The sequence below is a fragment of the Chlorocebus sabaeus genome, chromosome 12 (assembly GCF_047675955.1).
Source record: "Chlorocebus sabaeus isolate Y175 chromosome 12, mChlSab1.0.hap1, whole genome shotgun sequence".
Classification (NCBI taxonomy): Eukaryota; Metazoa; Chordata; class Mammalia; order Primates; family Cercopithecidae; genus Chlorocebus; species Chlorocebus sabaeus.
Genome location: NC_132915.1, coordinates 70,357,830 through 70,385,560, shown reverse-complemented (window position 1 = coordinate 70,385,560; position 27,731 = coordinate 70,357,830). Strand labels below are relative to the sequence as shown.

Below are 27,731 nucleotides of genomic sequence, written 5' to 3'. Positions count from 1 at the left end.
AGGAATCAGTTCAATGCTTTTATAGTTCCATTAAAATACACTACTGTGTGCAAGCATTTTTTGTGTTCTTCTGCATTGTTGTGTGGTTAAGTTGTAAGTTCTGAGAGAATAATATCTAGCACCACTGTATGTAAAGATGTACTTAAGCCAAATTTCTGAGAAATAAAAACTTCATAGAGTCCTCTGAAACCTTGCTATTCAGAAGTGTGATAACCAGACAAGTATAACTGGCATAAACCAGGAACTTGTAAGAAATGTAGAATCTCAGACTCCACTCTGTACTCTCTGTATTAATGAGGTTCTTAGCTGTGTCAATAGGCAAAGCAAAGGCAATCTTTGCTCAGTTCACATGTGTGTTTAGGGTCTGCTGTTCCCTGTCCTAATCCTAAAAGGGTAGGAGGGCATGAAGCATCTGGTTCTGTCTTCCAGAAACCACTGAAGATTGGGACTTTATCCCGATGCTTCTTTCTCTAAAAGGGTCCATTTGGTAAAAACTAAATTAAGAACATAAATCCTTACAAAAGGATCTTTTCTCTCAAAGAAGACTAGTCTTCATAGGCTTTCTTCAAATAACCAGTTCCTTTGAGACATTGAAAATATAATTCAGTGTTAAAAATAAATTCATATCTGTTTTGTGTGCTATGCATAAATAGCAAGTATATGTGTACCTTACCAAACTTACGGTCCCCAGCCCCCAAATTCCAAAATTATGCAGGAGGGAAGCTTAGCCATTGCAGTAAACAATTTCTCCCTATTGACCCATGCTCTCCAGCTGATCATGATGTGGGCAATACCCATCCAAGACTATACAGACCACTCCATAGCCAAGAAGTTGTAACAGACTCGGAACATTATCTAGCCCAACTCCCTTGTTCTGTGGACAGGAAACACCACACCAAGGGTTAAAAGGAGTTACCCACATTCATACAGCAACTTGAGGGAGAGTTGAGCTTAGAATTCAGGCCCCGACTCCAAGGCCTGTATCACTTATGTGGACTCTGCCACGTATACTCCTCCTTCCCCACCACATGGCCTTGAACTCTCATTGTCGGAAACTGCTGATCTGCCTTGGTACTTAAGTGTCACTTTGCTGCTTCCAACTACTGCTGTCTCCAACTCCCAGGGCTGTTTTTAACAGGAGGCTACAGGAGAAGCTATACCATAGCTCAGTCAAAATATCCATTTATCAATCCATATTTCCGAATATGTTGGTAATGGGTTCTCAAAAGGCCCAATGCTAACTATGTAATGCCAGCTACAAAGCATTACTACTGGCTAGCACCATGAGCATGGCGAGGGAAGGGCCTTTCCTTTGGTAGCTAAAGACTAAAAGCAAGGGCAACCATCAACCCAGTAGTACAAAGCTGGGAGGAAACTACAGAGAGAAGACAAAAAGTGGAGCACAGCTGGGAAGGCAGCACCTTTAAAAAACATACACAGTGTGACTATAAAATTGCAAGTCTTTCCTTTTTTAATAAAACCCACATACCAGAATGTAGAAATCTAAACGAACATTTCTCCCTCAAAGTAGTTACATCCTTAGTTCCAAAAGAACTACCATTGCTGGAGAATTATTTAGAAAAGAAAAGGCCTTAAAAGGTGGTTTATGACCACATTAGAAAATACGCTTCTAAGCACTGGGCTGTTTAAAAACAGAAAATCCATACTCAGAGGATGATACTGAGAAAATTTAAAAAGTGTGGCAGCTCTCATGGAGGTTCCCTAAAGACCTCTAGCAAGTTTGAGCAACAGCATCACCACTGGAGAAACGTGTAGCCTCCCAGAACAGTCACTTTCGATGGGAGGGCATTCATTTGGATAGAAAAGTTCTGCTGTCTGTTTAAAAAGAAAACAAACAAACAAACAAAAAACAGCCACACTCCTTTATAGTCACACTTGCATTTGATTTAAAAAAAAACAACAACAACAACAACACTCACACATGGTTCTTGTATGAATTCTAATTAAGAGACATTACATTCAGAATTATAGCACTCATAGTGATAATTTTCAGAAGACTATAACAGCTTCTTTGCCACTTAAGGGGTACAGAGGGTGCAGCTGTTTACCTGAATGAATTCTTAAATAAGTGACTACTACCACTCTAATTTTCCTAGTTGTAGCTCTGTTACAGGTTACTGACCGCAAGTCCATGTTCCAAACATTCTTTGCCAACACAGATTAATTACAAGAGAGCCACCCCCAAAGTCTTAGGGTGAATTGGGAAAGGGCCGGTTAAATGAGGAAACAGGCCATTCCTTGGTAAAAGTTTGTAGTTTTCTTTCCCAATACATCTTCTTTTTATTGAGAACTTCCATTTTTATCCTGTGTTCCTCCTCTGCCATCTCACACTCTCGCTCTATCTGCTGGATTTTGGCCACATGCACCTCATTCATTTGTATCAGTTGCAGTTGTAAGATGGACATTTGTTGATGGTGTTCTTCCTCATGCATCTTTTTTAAAGCACCTTCCTGAGAGGTTTTGCTCCTGTAGTTTTTATTGGCTGTTATTCTGACAGCTGAACACGAGGGTTCAGGTTGAGAGGTCCCCTCACATACTGGAAAATGTATGAACTCTTTCTCATCATCGCACAGTTCTCTATTTGAAACAGCAAATGATTCTGAAAAACAGTAGCAGAAAACATATGTTCAAAGATTTTACAGGCAGAGAAAAAAACCAATCCTATTTCAAATGATAGGGTCCTTCATTACAGGATGTATCTAAAACCATGTCTGCTTTGGCCTTCATGTCTACAGGGACCCTAGCAACACCTGACTTTTTAAAAACCCACAAATCAAAAGCAATTTTTTCTTAAGAAATAATGACAAGGGGTTTTGTTAGGTTATTTCCTAGAACTTCGAAGTATAGGATCCGTTGTCAGAAACCATGCTTATCAAGAATCGGAGACCTTGTTATGTTGATATTCTAAACTGAAATGTGCCCAACTCTGATGAGCGTAGTACCACAATGCAAGGCCAGTGTGGATCTTCAAAGTAAGTTCTGTATCAGTCTGATCACCCTTTGCCAACTTCTCATTCAGCTATGAACACATATGTGTAATCTTTGCAAGAGTGCTATTGCTGTTTCCTGGTCACAGGTGTTAGCCCTTACCCTGGAGAGCCATCTTGTAAATGCTGTTCCTTGAAAGATGAGCCTACATTCCCTGGCTTAACTCCCTCACATACATTTTCCCTTTACTCTCCAGCACTGCCATCTGGGGAGTTTTCAATGTCCCTCTTATTCAACCTATCTCTGGTACTTGACTATCCTTGAAATTTCTTTCCTCCATTAGCTTTTGATCCATGACTCGCCTAATTTCTAAGACGCCTTCCTCTCTGATTGCTCCTTCTCAAGTCTTCTTGATGTACAGAGACTCTTGCTGTACTCACCTGTTACCTTTTCATATTCTCCTGGGGGTTCCCATCCGTGGCTCTGTTCTTAATCTACCCTAAGTAAACTCATAACCTGATGCTGACCTTCCTTTCTTGTCTGACTCTTCCAAATGCCCTGTGTACCTTTCAGTCCTACCACAAGCTACTCACATCCTTTATAAGGTCATGCTTTTTTTCATAATTCTGTTTCACTGTTCCTTCTGCTTAAAGTTAGGCTATCTGTCCCTCCACTTACTGTAGTCTCGCTTTTTTAACCTCCCCCCAACTCCTACTCATTCAAAACCAATGCTGCTTGCTCTGTGAAACCTCAGGTCTCTCCTTTATATGTACTCTTCTGTTACAGCACTTAACACACACTAGTATTGTATTGGCACCATGACATTCTCTTTTTTTAATCCTTGGGTACTAATTTTGTTTGGTACACAATGGATGCCTAGTAAATGTTTATTGGCTGAATCCCCGAATATAAAGCGAAGAGTATATGGATGCAAAAGGATACCATGTTTGGTAGGTGCTATGTTTGCCCTGATTTAATAGAGCAGTAACATCAGTGTCAATTAAGGGAGTTGCAATAAAGAAACCACTAACTCCACTAACCCATGGAGTCTTCTAGTTGTGACTCTAAGGCTTTCTTGAGAAGCTTGACATTTCCAATAATGAGAATCTTCTCCTTGGAGAAAAACAATGCCAATTTATTAACAGAGTTGATTACATTATTACGTCCACTCCATTATTCTGGAAGATGAGATGCTGGGAATGCAAACGGCTACTGGGGGAAACCTAATTCATAATACCCTGTTAATAAAAGGAAAATGGCTACTGTTTAATTATTCCACTCCAAGAGGTAAAGTAACAACCATAACTAGTCCGTAATTATGATTAAAGAAAAGGTAAAAATCTTACTTCTGGAAGAGAAGGTTTAAAAAAAAAAAAAAAAAGCACTTCTGTGCCATTCAGAAATAATGAAAATGTCTCTTGGAAATCTTTCCTGGAGACAGCTCTGGCCTCAAAGACAGCTCTTCCTTCATGCTCCCACTGCCTCCTGGGCCTACCTCTGGCAGAACACTTGTTAAAACTGGCAGTTTACCTCCCTTTCAAGTCTCTGAGAACTTTGAAGACAGAGATTGCTTCTGCTCATCCTCATGTAGAACCCGGCACAGGGCCTGGTATAGTGCTGGGCATGTAAGAAATGTGTAGGGATGAATTACCTGCAGTGGGTCACATACCTCCTAACACGCCCAACCACAGAGAGGGAACAGTGCTCTGTGTGGGTATCCAAGGCACAGGACAAAGGAATGGGAGAGGGTTAACACTGAGAATAGGGCCCTCAGGTGTGAGCTTCAACTGTAAAGAGCATTACCTCACCTGTTTCCTTTCTAGTTCTGGATCTAGAAAGGAAGACATTCTGGAAAATGTCTTCTTTAAAGACTGGACACATTAGACATTTTGTAGTACCTCTAGTCTCTTTTCTCTTTGATTTCATTCCATGGGATAGTTCTGGATACTCCTCTGAGTCCTTAAAGTTCATCCCCTCACAATGCTGCTGTCTCACCCAATTTCTTTAATTTCTTCTTCTTCTTCTTCCTCTTTTTTTTTTTGGTGAGATGGGGTCTCACTGTGTCACCCAGGCTGGAGTGCAGTGGCGCAATCTCAACTCACTGCAATCTCCAGCTTCCAGGCTCAAGTGACCCTCCCATTTCAGCCTCCAACTAGCTGGGACTACAGGCATGCACCACCAAGCCTGGTTAATTTTTTGCATTTTTTGGTAGAGACAGGGCTTCGCCAGGTTGCCCAGGCTGGTCTCAAACTCCTGAGTTCAAGTGATCTACCCGCCTTGGCTCCCAGAATGCTGGAATTATAGGCATGAGCCACTGCGCCGGCCTCTTCCAATTTCTAAATGTTCACTTTCATCTCAACAATTCCAGGCTTTAGAGACCTGATGATGACAGTGATGATGATGATGATGATGATAGCACCTACTGTTTTTTGAGCCGCTAACCAGGTCCTAGGCTAGCGCTTTATAGCATTACCTCATCTAATCCTTACCCTATGAGGGAGGTATTATTATAGAAAACCAAATATAATATCCAAGGTCACATGGCTAGTTGAAAGAACCAGGATTCTAATCTAAGTCTGTAGGACTCTAAAATCCAAACTCAATCACTACAATAATCAGCCTCCCACTCTTCCACTTGCTCAGCTGATCACTTACATATCTTAAAATGCAGCCTCCAAATTGTATCCACTATAAAACCATCTCTTATTAAGAATATGGGTATGTATCATGCATTTCGATCTCTAAATTTCTAGAGCTGTGAACATAAAAAGGCAGTATGTTTGTGTCTGGGAGCAGAAAAATGACTCTTCTTTAAAACCATTCTTTTTAGTTTAAATGTGTGCTAACATCCAAATTTTAAAGGAAAAAAAGCCAGGCCTCTTAAGAAGACTCTGGCAGAAGATGGGGCTTTAAACTAAAGAGGCCCGATGGTATAGTTAATTAACTTTCACACACATATTTGCTCCAATGAATAGAAACTACTGTTCAGATGTGAAGAATCCTCTCTCAATTGGAAAAAGACTAGCCTAGGAATGGCACTGTGCTGCAAATACCCACCATGTAATCTCTCTCAGAGGCAAAACAAAGCCACCTGAAGGAGAAAACAACTCAATCTTATGCCAAAAGGGTAGGAAAAAAAAAGGTTAGGAAATCCCAACAGCTTTCCTGGGACCAGGAAAGCCATGGGGATGTTCTTTCACTTGGACAACTGGAGTAAGTTTAATATCAGCAGGAAAAACCTACCATGACAGCAAAAGGATGGGAAGGAAACTATAAACAGGCCAAACCCCAGATACAGGAAATAAGGCTGCCTGGGAAAGTGGATAAATAAGATGAGTGGATGCATGTTATGGAGTATAACACATTAACTAAAAGAAAGAAACTAGACATTGCAATGAATTGATCTTTTTTTTTTTTTAGACGAAGTCTGGCTCTGGCACCCAGGCTGGAGTGCAGTAGTGTAATATTGGCTCACTGCAATCTCCACCTCCAGGGTTCAAGCAATTCTCCTGTCTCAGCCTCCCAAGTAGCTGGGATTACAGGTGTGCGCCACCATGCCCGGCTAATTTTTGTAATTTTAGTAAAGATGGGAGTTTTGCCATGTTGGCCACGACGGTCTTGAACTCCTGACCTCTGGTGATCTGTCTGCCTTGGCCTCCCAAAGTGCTGGGATTACAGGCATGAACCGCTGTGCCCAGCCTAGGAACTGATCTTAAAAAGACTCTTCTAAGTGAAAAAAGCAGAGAAAATGGTATCTCTAGCACAAATTTAAATCTATATAAATTTAGAATAGATGCACACAAAACACATGTAAAAGAATATGTAAGCATGTTAGAATGATTCAGGTGCAGGAGAAGAGAATGAAAGAATGGAATAAAAATGGAGCAAACACCTAACTAACAAAAGAAAGGCTTTTCACAGACCAGTGAGGCTGGTGTGCCATGACTGGAAATGTAACTCAGCCCTCTGGTACCAGAGATCTCACCCCCAAAGATTAGGATTGAACAGTAATAATAATGGCATTTATTAAGAAATGTTCACAGTTATCAAGTATCACTTTATAGCATAGAATGTGAAATTAAATATAAATTATCCTAAGACATTTGGGTGCTACTCCAAAGCTAAGTTTTCTTAAATGTATTTGACTTTTGGTTATCCTAGCCTCCCAGCCACTCCTAGCAAATTTTGTTGGCTCCCTTAGTTGGTTCTGTACACAGTTTCCCTCAAAATAATGGAAGATAAGTGTCAAAGCCAAATTATCACACATCATGAAATCTGCTGGGTGTAAATTGTTTTAATATATTTAAAGAGGAGACATTGGGTTTTTTTGCAAATATTAATATATACCTAAGTGTTATACTTAAATTTTAAGACTAGTGTGTTGGAATACGATGGACATTTTCAGAAAGTCATTGACAAAGCTAAGTATATCCAAGGGACAGTGATCAAGATGACACAGTTGAAACTATCTCATACCAAAAAGTAGTTGCAGAGAGGCCTCTAGTGGAATACTACTAGAGTCCATCCTGTTTAACAGTTTTATCATAAATTCCAACAAATTTCTGAGTACCTAATTCTGTAACAGGTACCCTGTAAGGTGTTGGAACAGTTCTGTCCAACAGAAAGACAATATAAACTATTTATATATAATTTAAAATATCCTCAGAGTAACATTAGAAAAGTAAAAAAAAAAGATGAAATTATTTTGGTAACGTATTTTTTAATCCGATATATCTAAAATATTATCGTTTCAACATGTAACAATATAAAAATTATTTAATGAGGTTTTTTTACATTTTTTGGTACTAAGTCTTCAAAATGTGGTGTGCGCAATTATAGCACATCCTAATGTGGTCTACCCACATTTCAAGTGCTTATGAGCCTCATGTGGCTTGTGACAACTGTATTAGACAGCACAGTGTTAGAAAGATCACACACACACACATTCCTTATGTCAAATACACAAGATGTAATGAGGGCCATAACTCTATAGCAGATTTTCCACCTTTTTCCCACCAACTCCCAGAAACAATGACTGACAATTCCAGGCTTCTTTTTCTTTTTTGAAAAAAAATTGAAATGCAAAATGAGTGAAATGAACTCAAAGTTGTTTTACTGTATAGAAAGAGTTCCAGTACCCTACCTATTAGTATTAACAGATTACCTTTGGACACACTAGGTTCTCCACCACCGTCCAGATAGGATCTGGACACAGGAGCAAGGAGCATTTGGCTATCTTTAATAATCACCAGCAAAAAGGGAAGTCCCCAGCATCATCTATATACAAACATCCAATTTAAAATAAATCCCTTTACACTTGAGTCACTATTAAACATCACTACAAGGAAAACACTGAGAATGTACCTTTATTCCCTTCTGCTGAAAATTTATAAATTATGTTTATGAGTAAATGAATTACATCATTTCTTCCAAAAGAAAGAGAAAAAAATTTGTGGGAAGAACTTTCCTAGATCCCACCCCAGAATTTGAAAAATAAGACTGTCCAGGCCCCCTAAGAATAACCCTATGAAATCAATACACAATAATCTGGATCACAGGTTTGCAAAATGAACAGAAAGCAGCTCACACCAGCATGGTCCTCAGCAGTATCTCCCAGGGAACATATGCAATATAAAGAGCAGCTCTGCTGATCCATTCCCTCCTCCCCCAGCACACTCCTCCACAGCCTCACAGAAGCTAAATGGCTCTGAAGCCAGCAAGATGGAGAGGAACAGAGAGTAACTGGCTAAAGCTATAAACATCTCCAAAACAAGGACACCATTAATTAGCAGTGCCAGTCCATGCACGACAGAAGCAGCAATGAGGAGGCATAAGAAAGAGAGCTGACAGTGCCCCCATAAACTGTCTGCTAGGAGGTACCCTGGCTTGGGAACTCAGGGATCAAAACCCAGACACAAGGTTCCTACACTGGAAATCGATGCATGAAGTTCATAACATAAACCACTATGGTTACCCAACTGGCTTCCTGGACTTAACCTTGGTCAAATGATCAGTAAGCAAACTTTTGATCACAATTTGCTTCTCCAGGATCGTCTGCCTACAGGACAGAAAAAAAGGTGCTAATCAAAAACATGTATTTGATTCACTTGGCAATTATCTTTTCCACTCTACACAGATAACATGCCTGGCTTTGGACTGCTTCTTGTTACTCTTAATTAACAGGAGCCAGTCCCTCCGAGCTCAGTCTACTCTGGAGACACTGACAAGTGAATTTCCCATCCTGCAAGCTGAGAACCCGACTATCCTGGGGAAGTGCTTGCTGGGTCCCTGAAACACCTTATGAACAACCCTCTGTCCCCCACCAGGAAACATCCTCTGCTTCAATGTCTGTTTTCAGAAAACTGCAGTAAATTTTTATATAAACTGGCCACTTCCTGTCTGAAAAGAAGCAGGAATTGCTGGAAATTTATCTGTGTGCATTTCCACCCTCCCCTTGCCTAGAGACATTTCAATAGTCCCTTAATTCCAACCTTCTGAAGCCATGACACACTATCACTGCATCCTTCATTGTATGACAGTGTTTTTTTCCCTAAGAATTACGTATGACATATTTTTCTCTTTTTAATGGAAGTATATTAAACTTAAAAGTTAATTTTTGGGGAGTTTTTCAAGATCCCCGGGGTGCCACAAACCAAAACTGTGGATCACAATAGTATAATGGCTAAAAATGCTGGCTTTTAATCTGGGTGAATGCTACAGGGCGTTCATCATATTAGTCTCCACACTTTTTTTAAAGTTTGAAATAGTTGTTTTTTTTTTTTTGACATGGAGTTTTGCTCTTGTTGCCTAGGCTGGAATGCAATGGCACTATCTTGGCTCACCACAACCTCCACCTCCCAGGTTCAAGCGATTCTCCTGCCTCAGCCTCCCAAGTAGCTGGGATTACAGGCATGCACCACCATGCTCAGTTAATTTTGTATTTTTAGTAGAGACGGGGTTTCTCCATGTTGGTCAAGCTGGTCTCAAACTCCCAACCTCAGGTGATCCGCCTGCCTCAGACTCCCAAAGTGCTGGGATTACAGGCGTGAGCCACAGCACCCAGCCAGTTGGCTCTTTTAATATGGCCTTTTGAGTGGCCTACTGCAATGCTTTGCAAATAATAAGGACCTCCAAAAATATTTTTTGAAAAAAGTGAAATGGAGTGGATGAATATAAATCTTCATAAAATTCTCTTTAACATATTTGAGATAGGTTGATAGGCAACTGCAGCACCTCACGAATGAGAACTCCATTAATGCAGTTCCTTATTTTTCTTTATGTTTAAGTAATAATAAAGTCTCGAAGAGAGTTAGCACAATGATGTAAACAAGTACTTTTGTTTTTAGATACTTTTTTTTTTTTTTTTGAGACGGGGTCTCACTCTGTCACCCAGGCTGGAGTGCAGTGGTGCAGTTCACTGTAGCCGCCACCTCCCAGGCTCAAGTGATCCTGCAGTCTCAGCCTCCCAAGTATCTGGAATTACAGGTGCATGCTACCACACCCGGCTAATTTTTTCTATTTTTTGTAGAAATGGGGGTCTCACTTTGTTGCCCAGGGTGGTCTCAAATTCCTGGGCTCAAGCCATCCTCCTGCCTCAGCCTCCCAAAGTGCTGGGATTACAGGCGTGCCACTGCGCCCACCTCTATATGACTTTGAATGTCCTATATAAGCCTGAGATCTTGAATTAGGAAAAACGAGTTTGATACAAAAGTTTCATTTTCAGAAGTTCCCTCAAAATGGAGGATTTTAAAATTAAAATGTCAAACAGGTACCCAGTGAGAGCGTGCACACTGGCATCAGGAACGGATACCTTGGGCCGAGGCGTCGGGGTGGTATTCGGGCTCCTCCTCCGGGGGGCTCTGCAGGAAGTAGAGCTGCTCCGGCAGCATGCTGGCGATCTTCTCCTTCCCTAGGACGTGGGTACTCAGGAGAGGGCTGACGCTCCGTTTCACTTTCTCCCTCCTTTCATGGGCCATAATTTTTTTGGTCCGAGCCTTGATGTTCTCCCAGCACTTCTTCAGCTGTTTGAAATCCCGCAGGGACACGCTGGGCTGAGAGTTGTATTCGTGGGCCAGCGCCTGCCAGGTACGCTGCTTAAGGGCAATAGTTCGCGCATCGCTTTTCTTACATTCCAGCACATATTTATACTTTTCTACTAAAGCCAGCAGGATGCTCTTTTCCAATTCTGAGAAGTATTTGGCAGGCTTTATAATTTCGTTGTTTTGCATTTTCCACTATATTTCTCCTGGCCGCTAGCTATCCTGTAAAAGGAAGTTTGAAGCAATGATTACCAACTCCAGCAAAAACAATGCCTACGAATCACTGAAGCTTAATTCCTGACTTGATTCCCTTGTCTGAAATACAGTACTTTCTTTTTCATTCATGTTGAATTATGATATTCAGGACTCTGGAGAATATTTAGAAATGTACTAGGAATGGGGTTTTACTTCAAACTGGATTGCTAGCTATACTGTGACTATCTGGTATATAACAGCAAAAAAAGAAAAGTTGAACTTTTTTTTTTTTTTTTTTGGAAATGGAGTCTCGCTCTTGTCGCCCAGGCTGGAGTGCAGTGGCATGATCTGAGCTCACAGCAACCTCCACCTCCTGGGTTCAGGCAATTCTCCTGCCTCAGCCTCCTGAATAGCTGGGATTACAGGCACCTGTCACCACGCCCAGCTAATTTTTTTTTTTTTTTTTTTTTTTTTAGTTTCGGTAGAGACAGGGTTTCACCATGTTGGCCAGGCTGGTCTCGAACTCCTGACCCTAAGTGATCTGCCCGCCTCGGCCTCCCAAAGTGCTGGGATTACAGGCGTGAGCCACCGTGCCCGGTCTAGACTCTGATGTCTTAATTGAGTTTTCTTTCATGTTAGGCAACTGATTTTTCCCCCAAATCATGTTAGCCAGTTTTAGAACTAAACAGCTTTCTAGAAGTTTTGTTACAGCTGAGGACAAGAGAAGCCACTGTGTAATCAAATATATAACATGATGTGGGAGGCCGAGGTGGGCGAATCACGAGCTCAGGAGTTCGAGACCAGCCTGACCAACCTGGTGAAACCCCATCTCTACTAAAAATACAAAAATTAGCTGGATGTGGTAGCATGTGCCTGTAATTCCAGCTACTCAGGAGGCTGAGGCAGGAGAATTGCTTGAACCCGGGAGGTGGAGGTTGCAGTGAGCCGAGATCATGCCATTGTAATCCAGCCTGGGCAACAGAGTGAGACTCCATCTCAAAAAAAAAAAAAAAATATATATATATATATATATATACACACACACACATATGATGTACAGCCAGGCACGGTGGCTCACACCTGTAATCCCAGCACTTTGGGAGGCTGAGGCAGGTAGACTGCTTGAGCCCAGGAGTTCGAAACTAGCATGGGCAACATGGCAAAACCCTGTCTCTACAAAAAAAAAAAAAGAAAGAAAGAAAAAAAAAAAGTAAAAGAAGAAAAAAAAATTAGCCAGGTGTGGTGGTACGCACCTGTAATCCCAGCGCCCGGGAGGTCGAGGCTACAGTGAGCCATGTTCATACCACTGCACTCCAGCCTGGATGACAAAGGAGACACTGTCTCAAAAAAAAAAAAAAATAAATGTTTTCGTCACTCTGTGGCATATACCTGAAGCAATGGCAACCTCAGTTTTTTCATCTTTAAAATGAGGGGTTGGAGTCTGTGATCCTTCAGGTATGAGGGCTACTTTTTAAAATCCTAAGTAAACAATGTATGTAATTTCAGATGTGAAAGGGCCTAGGCACTTAAGAGACTGAGTTCAATGTTCCTCTTTACATTCCTCAAGTCTCTTTCCGGCTGAGAGAAATAAGGGTCAGAAAGGTGAAGTGGATTGCACAAGATCACAAATATGGTGACACGGAAAGTCCAGAACTTGGACTGCCCTAGGAGTCTAGTATTCTTAGAATCATTCCACAACTGTCTCTCAGCCTCTTGCCTTGGGTCACTCCAAATGATTAAACCATGATTCCCATAAGTCACCTTGTCATCCTCCACAGTGCTGAGTCAGCATGTTTCACACAACAGGTGCTTAGTGAATGTCTTATTCCAATGAAGTGTATGAAACCTATGTGTGTTTTAGGACCACACACTTTCCCTACATCTTTTAATCACAGAAAGCTTCTTATAAAATTAACCTCTCAAATATGTTACGGCAAAAATGTAGCTAAGCAACACTGACTGCGGCAATAAAGAAAGCATTATCATTCCCCTTGTTGGAAAGGGCCAACGTATTCCCAGTCCTTCTTACATTCTCCAAGCCTCTGATTTCTCAGAGTAATAGGCATGCATCAAGATACCGATGAGGCAGTCCATTTAAAACTGACCAATCACATCAAAAAATTAGAACTGCACAGGCGTGGTGGCTCACGCCTGTAATCCCAACACTTTGGGAGGCTGAGGCGGGTGGATCACAAAGTCAGGAGATCGCAACCATCCTGGCTAACACAGTGAAACCCTGTCTCTACTAAAACTGCTACAAAAAAAAAAAAAAAAAAAAAAAAACTAGCCAGGCGTGGTGGCGGGCGCCTGTAGTCCCAGCTATTTGGGAGGCTGAGGCAGGAGAATTGCTTGACCCTGGGAGGCAGAGCTTGCAGTGAGCCGAGATCATGCCGCTGCACTCCAGCCTGGGCGACAGAGCAAGACTCCATCTCAAAAAAAAAAAAAAAAAGAAAGAAAATTAGGAACCATCTTGAAAAGAGTCCCACTAGCCGAAAATGGAATAATTTGAAATCAAAGGTCATAGGTACACAAGGATTCATTAAGTTATTTTCTCAACCTTTGTTATGTTTTTAAATTCCATAATAAAAAATTAGGCAGGGGAGGCTGTGACTTTTAAGTTTATGGTACATTAATTTTAAATCACATTATTTCAAGCCAGCTACTCACACACTATGCCTGGGAAGGAGTTTCTGTAGTTGTGAATGCCTGAAATCTGTTTGACTGAGGCTGGAGAGGACTGGGCCGGATCAGAGACCCTTCAAATTGAGGCCAAGGAGTGTGGGCTTTACATGAGGGTGACAGAACCTGATCAAGGTCTCTCACTACGCACTGCCTCATCCTAGAAGTTGTTATTAATAGAATGAAGTATGAGGGTAATCTGTGTCTCCAAATGCCAGGTACCCCGCTCTACATTCATACTGGATGCATCAGGTATCAGACACTGGGCGGTTCAGACACATGTCAAAGATGGTTTGGCCCTCATATCCTGAGCAAAGCTAAATAAGTGGACATTTATCTTTGGGGATGTGTCCCTATAATGCTAATTTCCCATGCTCATGTTTTGATCATGTTGCTCTAATATCCATACAATGATACCCAACCCAGGCTCTTTCTTCCTCAAAGGTCTCAAATTAATTTTTTACCTTCACCCATACTTTTATTCCCTATAAATCAATGTTCCCCAAACTGAAATTTATTAACATACACCCTGTACAATATCTCTCTTCTGTAGTATCTCTATCTGCCAAGATGTCTATGTCCAGCTTTACTTTCTGTAGTTTTTGTTATGAAATCAACAGGTACACAGCCTGTTCTTGAATTACACAGCTTACACAGCAGATTCTGATCCAATTCCCCATTCTCAATGCCTCTGCTCCAGGAGATGTCAATATGCCAACTTTCCCCACTCCTAAGAATTGCTGCTGTAAGGATTAAGAACTCTGATTCACAAATGAAAAAAGGATTACTACCTATTTTGTTGTTATATGTAATGCTATTTTACATATACATTATATATGTGTATACACACGCATACTTTCTGAATAAATCTCTTTTTTCTATTTTATTTCTTCAAGATAAATTCCTAGGACTGTTGCATCAAAAGATAAAAACACTTAAGACTTCTGTTACATCCCCAACTTGTCCTTGTAAAATGTTGCACCAATTACATTTCTATTAATGGCACATAAGCATGTCCATTTCCCTATTTTGTTTTTTTATTCTGTGCCAACTGTGGAGGTAAAAAAGTCACTTCATTGATTAATGATATATGAATTTCAGTTCTGAGGTAAGTAAGCCACACTCTCAACAAAGGTCTTGTGATCCTTAGTGGGACTGAAATTACATGGAATTAATTCCAAGCAATTTCACTTTTTCTCAAGATGTGTGCAGCACCTCTAGCTGCAACCAGGTGGTGGTGGACTTGTGGGGAGTCTAAATTTCACAAAGTTTCTTGCCTTATATGTGGCCAGTTGTGTCTCAGAGTAATAATGATAGCAATAATAGCAGATAACTTTTATTGAGCCTGTATTGTAGGTGTAACAAATGTTTAATATGCACAATATCATTTAACCCTCCCAAAAATAGCCTCTGAGAGCTATATATTGTATATACATGTGTAATATGTATATATACTATATATATACATGTGTAATATGTATATATGTATATACATGTGCATTTCTCCTGATACTTTATATATGTAAATATATATACATGCATATATATATAAAGTATCAGCAGAAATTATACGACTGCCTCAAAAGCAAATACTCAGAATTACCAACACCTGGGGACCATTAATAGCCTATTAACTAAACTGTTATTTAATCACTAGCTAAGTAAATCCAAAGTTACCAATTTACTTTGCTTAATTTTGTAGAACAGCAGGCCTCCTTGGGCCTTGTGGTTCATTCTGCCTGGCTATAAAGGGATTCTGATACAAGGCAATGTACCCCAAAGGTTCCTTACGGATTTTCAACAGCCTTGTGAAATAGGCTGTTTATCTCCCTTAACCAATTACTATTCCCATTTCCCAGATAAGAAAACTGTGGCTCAGTAACTTACTCTGGTCACACAAATAGTAAGTGGTCTGACTTACTCCAGTGCCCATGCTCCTCTCTGCTCTGCTTAGCTCTGTTGTTTCAGACCTAGTGATAGCCTCTATTCCCCTGCTCAAAGCATGGCCATTAACACTCTAATCATCAGCCAGGAAAGGGCCCAGGATAGGGCAATTTAGGTGGAGTGTGTCTCCATCTGTTGGCTGTTCCCCCACTCATCTCCCTCCCTCCATTACCTCCTCCTGATTTCAAACTTAGGGCCCATAATCCTCCCACGTGTACCTTCCTCACTCTAACCAGAGCTCTGATTTCTGCAGTTGAACCAGTAAGACTATGTTTGGGCCAGGCATGGGGGTTCATGCCTGTAATCCCAGCACTTTGGGAGGCCGAGGCAGGTGGATCACCTGAGGTCAGGGGCTTAAGACCAGCCTGGCCAATAAGGTGAAACTCCGTGTCTGCTAAAAATAAAAAAATTAGCCAGGTGTGGCAGCATGCACCCGTAATCCCAGCTACTCAGGAGGCTGAGGCAGGAGAATCACTTAAACCTGGGAAGCGGAGGTTGCAGTGAGCCAAGGTCAAGCCACTGCACTCCAGCCTGGGTAACAGAGTAAGACTCTGTCTCAAAAAAAAAAAAAAAAAAAAAAAAAGACTGTACGTTTGAAAGGTAACTGTGGAGATCTTTTGGAGCTTTAACATGGTCCATGCCTCAGGGGAATGCTGGCATTACACTTGAGCACATAAACAAATACTTCTCAAAGAGGTCTCTCCAGCAAAGCTTATTAATGCTTATTAATAGAAACTTTGAGGCTAGAAAGGATACTCTTGTTTAAAACTATTCAGCAATGTCCATAATTGGTTATAAATGACAACATAACAAGCCTTCTCTGCTGCATCAACTTTTATTAGGGATGGACTGGCCTTCCCTGTCCCCCAATTCTGCTCAGGAGCCATTATCTCTTCTGTCTGCTGTTCAGGTAGACAGTATACGATCCATTCTTACGCATGGTTGCAGGGCAACAAGCAGCCCAGTGACCCTCACAAAGTGGGCTCTCAGTAAACATTTTATAAATGCAGATATTTTGATATAGGCATAAAACAGGCCACCATGCACACAGTATCATACATGACAGAACAGTACACTAAAGGTTACATTGGCTGGGTAGGGTGGTGCCTGTAGTCCCAGCTTCTTGGGAGGCTGAGGCAGGGTGATCATTTGGGCCCAGGAGTCAGAGGCAATAGTGAGCTATGATTGTGCCTGTCAACAGTCACCCCACGTCAGCCTGTACAACATAGTGAGACCCCATCTCTTAATGGAAAAAAAAAGCTGCGTTAAAGTAGAAATGGTCAAATAAAATAGCAAAATTCAAATGCAATGGAAGTTCCCCTTGGACTAGGCAAAGACCCAGATAGGCCTAAATAAAAAGGCACCATTCCCATACCCATAGAAGAACAAGAAGGAAACAATTAGCACAATTTCCAAAACACTAACATTGACTAAACCAGCAAAATACTGTAATGCATACATTTAATATCCAACTTAAAACAAAAATTCATCTGTTTATGGACTGAATGTCTGTGTCCTCCCAAGATCCATATGTTGAAGCCCTAATTCCCTAGTGTTTGTATTTGGGGACTGGACATCTGAGGAAGCAACTAAGGTTAAATAAGGACATAAGTATGGGGCCCTGGTCCAGTGGGGTTAGTGCCTTGATAAGTAGAGACACCAGGAAGCTGGTGTGCCCCGTTATCCTCAATGGCTTATAAAGAGGAGGTCATGTAAGAACACAGCAAGATGGCACACAGCAAGATGGCCACCACCTACAAGCCATAAGAAGAGACCTCAGGATGAAACCTAACTTGCCAACACCTTGATCTTGGCATTCTCAGCCTCTAGAACTGTGAGAATCCAATTTCTGTTGTTTCAACCACACAATCTGTGGTATTTTATTATGGCAGCCTGAGAAGACTAATATACCATCTAGTGATTTTTAAGTCCACCAAAGGTGAAACTAAGTCCTAAAGTTTGAGCAAAGACTAGAGAAACTTGTCAAGACTTCCCATCTCTTGCTCTTTGTGGAAAGTGGAGTTCTTTGAAGTTAATACTCAGAATGGGTACCATGACTGAAGAGCTGTGGCACTGGAAAATCAGACTTCAGGACATTAATAGACTGCTGATCTTAAAGTGAGGTGAAATCAACCAAGACAGTGGATGCAGAAAACCTGGGCTCAAATCCTGACTTTACCTGTCACCCAACCGTGTGACTTCGGGCAAGTCAATCAACCTCTAATGCTTCATCTGTAAAATGGAGTTACTCCCCCGCTACCCCAGCCCTGCCTCATTCCCTCTGCACAACAGTCCTGCAACGTGAATAAAGAAACACAGACTACAGCTTCAATCAATTTTAGTTCTTTCTACTCTTCCCACCCATATTAAACTGCTTCCAAAAATAGAATAGTGCTGTGTGTGTGTGCGCGCGCATATATATATAGGGTGTGTGTGTGTGTGTGTGTGTGTATAGGGTGTGTGTGTATATATAGTTATTGGCTCTTTATTTCATACACACACAATTCAACAAATATGTAATGAACTCCTGCCAAAGGCTCAGCACTGTTCTAGAGTATGTGGGAGATACAGGGGCAGGCTGAACCCTCCAGCCTAGAAAGAGCGCTGACATGCACAAACTGACAACTAAAATGAGAGGCACGCTGAAACAGACACCAGAAGAGAGGACAAAGCGTCTTGAGTGTGCAGAGGAGGGAAGAGGTTCACTTGCATTCTCATGAATAAGAGGACATTTGAGCTAGATCTTTAAGAATGTATAGGATATGAATGGAGAGAGTTGAAGATCATCAGATAAATAATTGACAAGAAAAGGCCTGGACTCTGATTGGAGACAATGTTATTGGAAAGGAGGAAGCACACACCAAAGACTGTCTCTTTCTTTTTTGAGAGACAGAGTCTAGCTCTGTCTCCCAGGCTGGAGTAGAGTAGCACGATCTCAGCTCACTGCAACCTCCGCCTCCCAGGTTCAAACAATTCTCCAGCTTCAGTTTCCCAAGTAGCTAGGATTACAGGCACCCATCACCACACTCAGTTGATTTTTGTATTTTTTAAAAAGATGGGGTTTCACTATATATTGGCCAGGCTGGTCTTGAACTCCTGACCTCAGATGATCCGCCTGCCTCGGCCTCTCAAAGTGTTGAGATTAGGATTACAGGAGTGAGCTACCACACCCAGCCAAAGACTGTTTCAAAGGAAGAAATGAGCAGGATGTATATGTGTCCACAATAGGGTAGGGGATCAACAGAAAGCAGAGGCAGGGAGGATATACGAGGATTAACCGAACACCTACTCTGTGCAGGCATCAGAGAGAATGGTATTCCTTAAGATCAAGGAGATCACAGACCAATGAGGACATCACAGTCCCATGAAGACATAATGCATATGTATTGTGGGATAGGCTGGTGACAAGGCAGTGTGATAAGCACAGTGACAGAGATGAGCCCAGGGACATATTCCAAAATTGGGGGGATCTAAAACAGGAAACTTAATTCCTACTTGAATAGACTGAAATTAGATGAACTTGAGAACAAAGCAGGGCCACAGCTCGGGAGGGAAAGACTTAAAGAACATATTCAGAAGTGGTGAGTGAACTGAAGGACACGTGGCAGCCCTCCCCACAAGCAAGGCCTGGCAAGTAATGGGCAATCCACTGGCTCTAAAGGTAGAAAGGCTATTTCGTACCCTGGTATCTCGCCTGTCTCCTGACTCAACACCTCAAAAATAACCTTTCTTTTAAACTACAAAGCACATTGGCCAGGTGTGGTGATTCCCATCTGTAATCCCAGAACTTTGGGAGGCTAAGGCAGGAGGATTGCTTGAGCCCAGGGGTTCAAGACCAGCCTAGGCAACAAGGAGAGACCTCTATTGCTATGAAAATGAAAATTAAAAGTATTAGCCGGGCAAGGTGGCATGTGCCTACAGCCCCAGCTACTAGGGAGGCTAGGAGAGGAGGATCCCTTGAGCCCAGGAGTTTGAGGTTGCAGTGAGATATAATCATGCCACTGCACGCCAGCCAGGGTGACAGAGCAAGACCCTATCTCCAAAAAAAAAGGTAGTATAATATAGAGGTTAAGGACACAGGCTTGGACCTATGGCCTCAAATCCCAACCCTACCGCTGCTCCTGAGAGTGGAGCTTTAGAAAAAGAAAAAATATAAATAAATTTTAAAGAAGGACCTCAATCCAATCCTCTCACTTTACAGTTGAGGAAACTGAGGCTCAGAGCAAAACAGGGCTTCCCGAGGCCCTAGTTACAAGGGAGGGTCTGAAATCAAGGCTTCTTCGTTTGCTTTCCAACCCCTTTCCCACTTCAGAACCCCCTCACCATCAAGATGCCGTTTTGGCTAGGTACTCTCAAGCCTCCCCGACTGTACCGTTTGAAAACTCTCTCAACTCTGTCATTCATTTTGTGACATCTGTCTTGGCACGCCTTCTTTACTTGCTGTTAATTCCTCATCTCTAAATTATAAAGCTCAAGGGGGTATTCTCTAAAGTCCTCTCCAGTACTGGTCATCTATTACTGCCATTAAAATGATTTTTCTGCAACCTAATTTCCACAGTTCACTGCCAAAGACACATAGTTGGTATTTTCTGATTATTTATGAGGATGGTGGAGCTACCAGCCAATGAAAGAGAGCATTACAGCAGAATGAAGTGATCTCAGCACTTTAGATGACCTTGTTATTTTGCTTCAGGCCCATACACAGGTTTAACTATGCAAGTTAAGCAGTTCCAGGTGAAATGGCAAAAGCAGGTGATCTGATCTGTTCACTACAGCTCCTTACAGAGAGCCTGGTGTACATCAAGCACTCAATAAATATTTGTGGAATTAAATGCCATAACCAACCTGCTTACCATTTGCATTTTTTAAAGCTAATTATTGCTAGATTTTTGTTTTGTTTTGTTTTTTGTTTTTTGAGACGGAGTCTCGCTCTGTCACCCAGGCTGGAGTGCAGTGGCGCGATCTCAGCTCACTGCAAGCTCACCCTCCCGGGTTCACGCCATTCTCCTGCCTCAGCCTTCCAAGTAGCTGGGACTACAGGAGCCCACCACCACACCGAGCTAATTTTTTTTTTTTTTATACTTTAAGTTCTAGGGTACATGTGGATAACGTGCAGGTTTGTTACATATCTATACCTGTGCCATGTTGGCGTGCTGCACCCATCAACTCGTTAGCACCCATCAACTCGTCATTTACATGAGGTATAGCTAATTTTTTTTGTATTTTTAGTAGAGACGGGGTTTCACCATGCTAGCCACGATGGTCTCGATCTCCCGATCTGCCCGCCTTGGCCTCCCAAAGTGCTGGGATTACAGGTGTGAGCCACCGCACCTGGCCACTAGATGTTTTATTATTTTAAATTTCTCCTCTTACAAAGGATTTATCATAAAATAATCATTTCCTTCTTGCAAATATCATTACAGTTCAAAGGAGGTAGAAATGGCAACGTTTTAAGAGCCTCAATACCACTATGATGCCTTCAGGATTTCATTTTATCCAGAGGTGAGAGTAATCAGACAGTACTCTTACCTGCCTGCACATGTACATACCTGTGTGCCCAGGATGGCCACTCACCCAAGCTCTCTCTGCCTCTCCACCTTCTTTCTTTCCTTTTCGGGAGCTTTCCAGTCAAACCTAGCACCGAACTTGCTTTCTCTAATGCATTCCCTCTCTACCACTTTTCCACCCACTCCAGGCAGCCATGTAACTTGGAAGTGTTTATTTTCATCATCTGTGCCTGAGTGTGACTGTATGCATGCAGAACCAGCCTTGTGTTGAAAGCCAGGGCTCCCCCACTTTCCCACCCTCACAGTCCCCTCTATAAACCAGATGAGAGTTCTTAAAAGTCCTAACCCCTTCCTTCCCCTTCTCCACACTCCATCTTAAACCATCCCCACCCACGGCTTCCCTGAAATGCCTTTGGAATCATTATTAAGGTATCTTCCACAGAAAGCAGTATTGAAAAACAGAAAGTCCCCTTCTGTAGGTGTTCCCACTCCAACCTACTTCTCGTCTACTGAGTACACTCTCCTCCACTCCCACCACTTCAGCTACAACCATCAGCTCTCAACAGGAGAAGGGTACCAAGTATTTTCCTCTTGCAGCACTCAGAATTACTCTGCACTGAGATCTATCCATATCCTGAAGGCTCTCCCTATCTGATGGTGAGCTCTGAGGCATTGAACTACATTTTATTTGTATCTTTAGCACATAGTAGATTCGCAGTGTTTGTTTAAAAAAAAAAAAAAAAGTTGGGAGGGGGGATGCAGGCACAGTGGCTCACACCTGTAATCCCAGCACTTTGGAAGGCAGAGGGGGGAGTACTGCTTGATGCCAGAAGTTTGAGACCAGCCTGGGCAACACAGTGATACTCCATCTCTAAAAATAAAAATTAAAAATTAGCCAGGCATGAGCATCTGTAATCCCAGCTACTTGGAAGGCTGAGGTGGGAGGATCACCTGAGCCCAGGAGTTTGAGGCTGCAGCGAACAATGATTGCACCACTGTACTCCAACCTAGGTAAAAGAGCACAACCCTGTCTCTTTAAAAAAAATAAAAAATTAAAAAATTTTAAAAAAAAGGCCAGGCATGGTGGCTCACGCCTGTAATCCCAGCACTTTGGGAGGCCGAGGCAGAAGAATCACCTGAGGTCGGGAGTTCGAGACCAGCCTGACCAACATGGAAAAACCCCGTCTACTAAAAATACAAAATTAGCCAGGTATGGTGGCATATGCCTGTAATCCCAGCTATTCAGGAGGCTGAGGCAGGAGAATTGCTTGAACCCAGGAGGCAGAGGTTGTGGTGAGCCGAGATCATGCCGCTGCACTCCAGCCTGGGCAACAAGAGCAAAACTCTGTCTCAAAAAAAAAAAAAAAAAGAAAAAGAAGAAAGTGGCAGTGATGGAAGAACCTCTCTTCCAAGCCTCAACCTCTCTCCTTAGCATCAAATACATTTCCAATTATCTATCAGCCACCTCTGCACCCCATCATGGGCACCTCAGAAAACTCCAGTTCTCCATGGCTAAAAACAAACTAATTATTCCCCTACACCAAAATCTTCTGATTTCTGATGATGTCAGCCACATCAATTTGGCTTCCCAAAGCAGAAACATCAATGTAATCTTCAATCACATGCGACTAATTAACAAGACCTATGGTACATTTTACCCCAACATCTGTTCCCTCCTCTCCCATTCTCACTGCCCATGTCTGTGGTCAGACCTAATCTCTAAAACGGTCTCCCAAACTTCCGGTCTCTCTTCCACACAACTACAGGGATCTTCCTAAAACACAGTGATCAAGCCACAGGCTTCCTTGTAAACCTCAGACGTCTCTCCCACTGCCTAAAGGATAAAAGTCCCAACTCCTCACATGGCATTCATGGCCTTTCTGGATCTGGCCCTGATTATAGCACCCTCACCAGCCCCTCATCCTCTCCATGTATTTTTCACCCTAACCAGACCAAACTCAACATGCAGCTTCCTTTGGCTGGAATCCTTCACCCCAAGGCCACCAAGGGCCCATTTTCAATCTTTTTTTGTTTTTTTTTTTTTTGGAAACCAAGTCTCGCTCCCAAAGTGCTGGCATTACAGGCGTGAACCACCGTGCCCAGCCCATTTTCAATCTTCAAAGCCCAACTCTCATGCAATTTTTGTTAAGCCTTCCTCAATTAATACCCAGTCTGTTATGTTTATTTTCTTTATAATGGCTACCTTCTAAAATGGGGTTGAAGCAGCTTACGAATTATACACACACTTCAACTGGTTGTTTTGTTTTGTTTTGTTTTGTTTTTTTGAGAGAGATTGAGAAGAGACTATCAGGGCAAAGATAAGACAAAGTCAAAAGAGATCAAAGCTAGGTGGTAAAGGAGCATTCAAAACCTGTGTCATGGCCGGGCGCAGTGGCTCACACTTATAATCCTAATCCCTTGGGAGGCCAAGGTGGGCGGATCACCTGAGGTCAGGAGTTCAAGACCAGCCTGGCCAACATGGTGAAACCCCATCCCTACTAAAACTACAAAAATTAGCTGGGTGTGGTGATGGGCACCTGTAATCTCAGCTACTCGGGAGGCTGAGACAAAAGACTCGCTTGAACCCAAGAGGTGGAGACTGCAGTGAGCTGAGATCATGCCACTGCACTCCAGCCTGGATGACAGAGCGAGACTCTGTCTCAAAAAACAAACAAACAAACAAACAAACCCCACAAAACAAAAACCTGTGTCATAATGTCTCATACTTATCTTGTTAGATATAGATTGGCCCTGAGTTCCCACTGGCTCAGAATGAGTTACTCTTCTATGAGCTCGCTGCCAGTTGTACATGACTGTACTGTAACACTTCCCATATTTTTTTTTTCAATTTGCTCTTTGCGTCCATCTCCCACACTGGACTGGGAAATTCCTAGGGAATACATAATTTCTGACTCATCGCTGTATCCCCAGAATGTAACATATGACTCAGCACGCGACTGGTGCTCAGCAGACATTTGTTGAATGGATGTTACCACGGACAGGGAAAAGCGGCACTAGTGCTTGTTGAACTGCACGCCAGGTATGTGAAAAAACATTATTTTATCCTCACAAAAAAATGTACAAAGCTAAGAAATGGCAGAGCTAGGATTCAAACCCCAAACACTCTCTCTCTCCAAAGCAATTGCTCTTCCAACTATGCATGGTGTTCCCTACCTTCACCATCGCTACATACCCACCTACTCTCTGCTTCAATGCCTGGTTAAAAACAAAACACCCTTCTCCCAGAATTCTTTCCTACTCACTCAGGACAGGAGTGCCTGAGTCCAGCCCTTGATCTTCCACAATACGTTAAGTAACAAATCATCACAAACCGGGAGAGGAGAGGGTGCCCTCTTGGTAGCTGAGAACTGAACAGCCTCTTGGGTATTCTGCAGATGGTGGGGTGAAGTCCTCAGCTCCTCCTTCTCCTGCCTTTCCCCACAGGTGCAGTGCCTGGGCCCTTCCTGCCTCACTTCCTTCTTTAGGATCCAAAGCCTTTTTAGTCCTCCCCATTCTAAACTGAAACCCAAAATAATCTCCTCAGGCCCATTACTTCTCTAACCCAATGAATGGTGTTGAAAATGCTCTCCTCCATTATACCAGTGAGATTTTTGTATTTTAAGCATCTCATCAAGCATTAGGGCTGGCAAGCATCCCCATGCCCTGAAACACAAGAATTCTGTGAGAAGGGATAATGGCATGTTAGGAGGCCCAACCACCCCACCCTCCATCAATCTGAATATTTTTGGCCTTGCCTGGGAGTAAAAAGAGACATCCTATAACATCCCTCCCCACCTCCTGACCCAGCAGCCTTCGTCCCTGATCCCGGGTCTCCAAGGGAGGGCTGAAATCTGGCCCAGCAATCCTGGTCCAGAATTCTGCAGGAGAGGGATGGTGAACCCTGGTACCTTCCTCTACATCTTCTTCCAGGACTTTAGAATCCTTCTTCTCCCCCGTAGTCCATCCCATGTCTCTCTCTGGCCCCAGACTTCCACAGCCGTCCTCAATCCTAACTCATAAACTATGTTTTTGAATTAGTATTCAGCAATTTCCTTGGAATACAACCATCTTCTCTGACATGCTGAAAGGCACACTCTCTGGCCTTGATATTATCCTACCTCCAGTTTTAAATGTATGACAAATATATCCCTGCATCCTACAACTACTGTCCTCAATATTGCAGGAACGTCTGTAATCTTAAATGTTATCACACCTAATACCCAATCTCCTGAATCGGAATAGGGAGACTAAATTTTTCACTGTTTAGTATTCCTAAATAAAGATTATTCATGCAATTTACAGTAACTACCTCACAGCGCCAGTGTGATGATTCAATGATAATTCATGCCAACTGTTCAGTACCTTGGGCCTGGTACATAGAAAGTGCTCAAAACGTAGCTGTTATCATTTATATACATTATCTTTCACAATAGCACCTGAGGGTAGATATAATATCACTCCCCCCACCCGACCCCCACCTCTAATTTACAGAAACAGTAGCCCCGGCTCTGAGTAAAGGAGCTTTCCCAAGGTCAGTCGAGCAAGGATGTGATGCTTGGCCTTCACCCTGCAAGTGAGGGACCCCTCCCGTTACACTCTGGACGGGCGGAGCACTGGGGGTCTTAAAGGAGCCAAGTATGGAAAAGCGCCGAGCACAGTGATCAGCACACAGTGGGGACGCCGGGATGGGAAGACCGCGGTATTGCGGGTCATCTGGATTCCCCCCAAAGAGCTCCCCCAGCCCGGGAGTCCAGAGCCCACCCCACTCCCTGCCATGGGCGCGCCACTGAGTCCCCCGGAGGCCCGCGCCCCGGGGCTTTGTAGGCAGCAGGCCGGCCCTACTCACCGAGTCCCATCGCGGCGCGCGGAGGCGGCCGCCTGGCGCCCAGCCTGCAAGGCAGGGGTCGCAGCGGCTCGGCCCGAAAACTCGCCATGCCGGCCCCCGGCCCCTGCACGCCAGTCCCGCGCCCACCACCCGCGCCCCCGCCCCGCTGCTGCCCGCCTGGAAGGGGAGCCTCCTACCTGCAGCGGCGGCGCGGCGGCCGCGGCGACCGGGGGAGGGGCCGGCGAGGCGCGAGCGCGGCCGGCCTGGGCTCCTCTGGCAAGCAGGGCGGCCAGGAGGGCCGCGGGCTCCCGAGCGCCGGGCGGCGGCGGCGCGCCCCCGGCCGGCCTGGCCCCGCCGCGCGCGCGGCGGCCACAAAGCCCGGACGCCGCCGCCCCCTCGCGGACCACCCGCCGCTTGCCGGTCCGTAGGCGCCGCCGAGGACGGCGGGAGCGCGGCCCCGCGCCAGTCCCCACGTCCCCGAGCTGCGGCCGCCGGCCTCCCGCGGACTGGGGCGGGGCGCAGGGTGCCCCCCGCCCACCTGCCCGTCCGCACCGACCCTGCTCCTGACATCCTCGGGCTGAAGTCCCCGTACTGATTTAGTTGCCTTTTTCCCCCACCTTTGCAGAGGCGCTCCTGAAGGGGCCCGAAAAACTGTTTTATTTCTATTAACAACAGAAGAATACATTTGTCACACGGGATTCGGCGGCCATGGACACGAGTTAGTTCAGTCCAGGTCCCCCGACTGAAATAGGCCCTTTTCTTTTAGGGCTCCTTGATACTTGGGACAGCCAATCCCCCTATGCTGAGTTTATCACAGACTTCTGTTAATTTGCGGAATGTGCCTCCCCCAGGACAGCGACTGTGCTCACTGGAGCCCAGGACCTGTCTTGGACACTGTGCTGACTCAGTTGGAATTAATGCGTGTGTAAATGCATGCACAACAGCTCAAACTGTCGGGACAAGCCACCCTTTGCCCCTTCCGCAAACAGAGTTGGCTGAATGTTTCTTTTGCCCTGGATCCAATGGGACGATTCCAAGCCCAGAGAAAGGCAGAGAGGGCTTTTTAACTTTTTTTTTTTTGAGGTGAAATTCACAAGACATAAACCATTTAAAAGCGAACGATTCAGTGGCATTTATTACATTCATAATGTTGAGCAACCGCTACTTCTATCTAGTTCTGAAACATGGATCACTCCATTAAGCAGTAATTCCCCAGTCCCTCCTTCCTCCAGACCCTGGCAACCACTCAGCTATTTTCTGTCTCTGTGAGTTTACTTTTTCTGGATATTTCATATAAATGGAACCATACAATATGCGGCCTTTTGTGTCGTTTCTTTGACTTAGCCTGTATTTAAGATTCACCCATGTTGAGGCGTGCATCAGTACTTCATTCGTTTTTATGACTGATTAATATCCCATTGTATGTGTATATTAAAATTTGTTTATTCATTCATCCCTTGATAGATATTTGGGTTATTTCCACCTTTTGGCCATTGTGATTAGTGCTGCTCTGAACATGCCTGTACACATATTTCAGTACCTGTTCCCAGTTCTTTTGGATATGTACCTAGGAGTGGACTTTCTAGGTCATAG

General features: G+C 43.5%; 1 protein-coding gene across 5 annotated transcripts; it reads right to left on the bottom strand.

The window, feature by feature from the left end:
• Positions 1–1,943: 1,943 nt before the first annotated feature.
• On the bottom strand, positions 1,944–26,617 carry MSANTD3 (Myb/SANT DNA binding domain containing 3). 5 transcript variants are annotated; one of them, XM_037982854.2, is made up of 4 exons: positions 26,336–26,457; positions 12,437–12,520; positions 10,760–11,210; positions 1,944–2,620 (listed from the first exon to the last, which is right to left on the bottom strand). In XM_037982854.2, the coding sequence occupies exons 3-4, from the start codon at positions 11,175–11,177 to the stop codon at positions 2,211–2,213; spliced, it is 828 nt and encodes a 275-aa protein (XP_037838782.1). In that variant the 5' UTR covers positions 11,178–11,210; positions 12,437–12,520; positions 26,336–26,457; the 3' UTR covers positions 1,944–2,210. The 5 variants fall into 5 exon arrangements, with proteins under 5 accessions (XP_037838782.1, XP_037838794.1, XP_037838786.1 ...); XM_037982866.2 differs by having other exon boundaries at positions 12,437–12,501; positions 26,336–26,442; XM_037982858.2 differs by lacking the exon at positions 26,336–26,457 and adding an exon at positions 26,160–26,273.
• Positions 26,618–27,731: the final 1,114 nt, after the last annotated feature.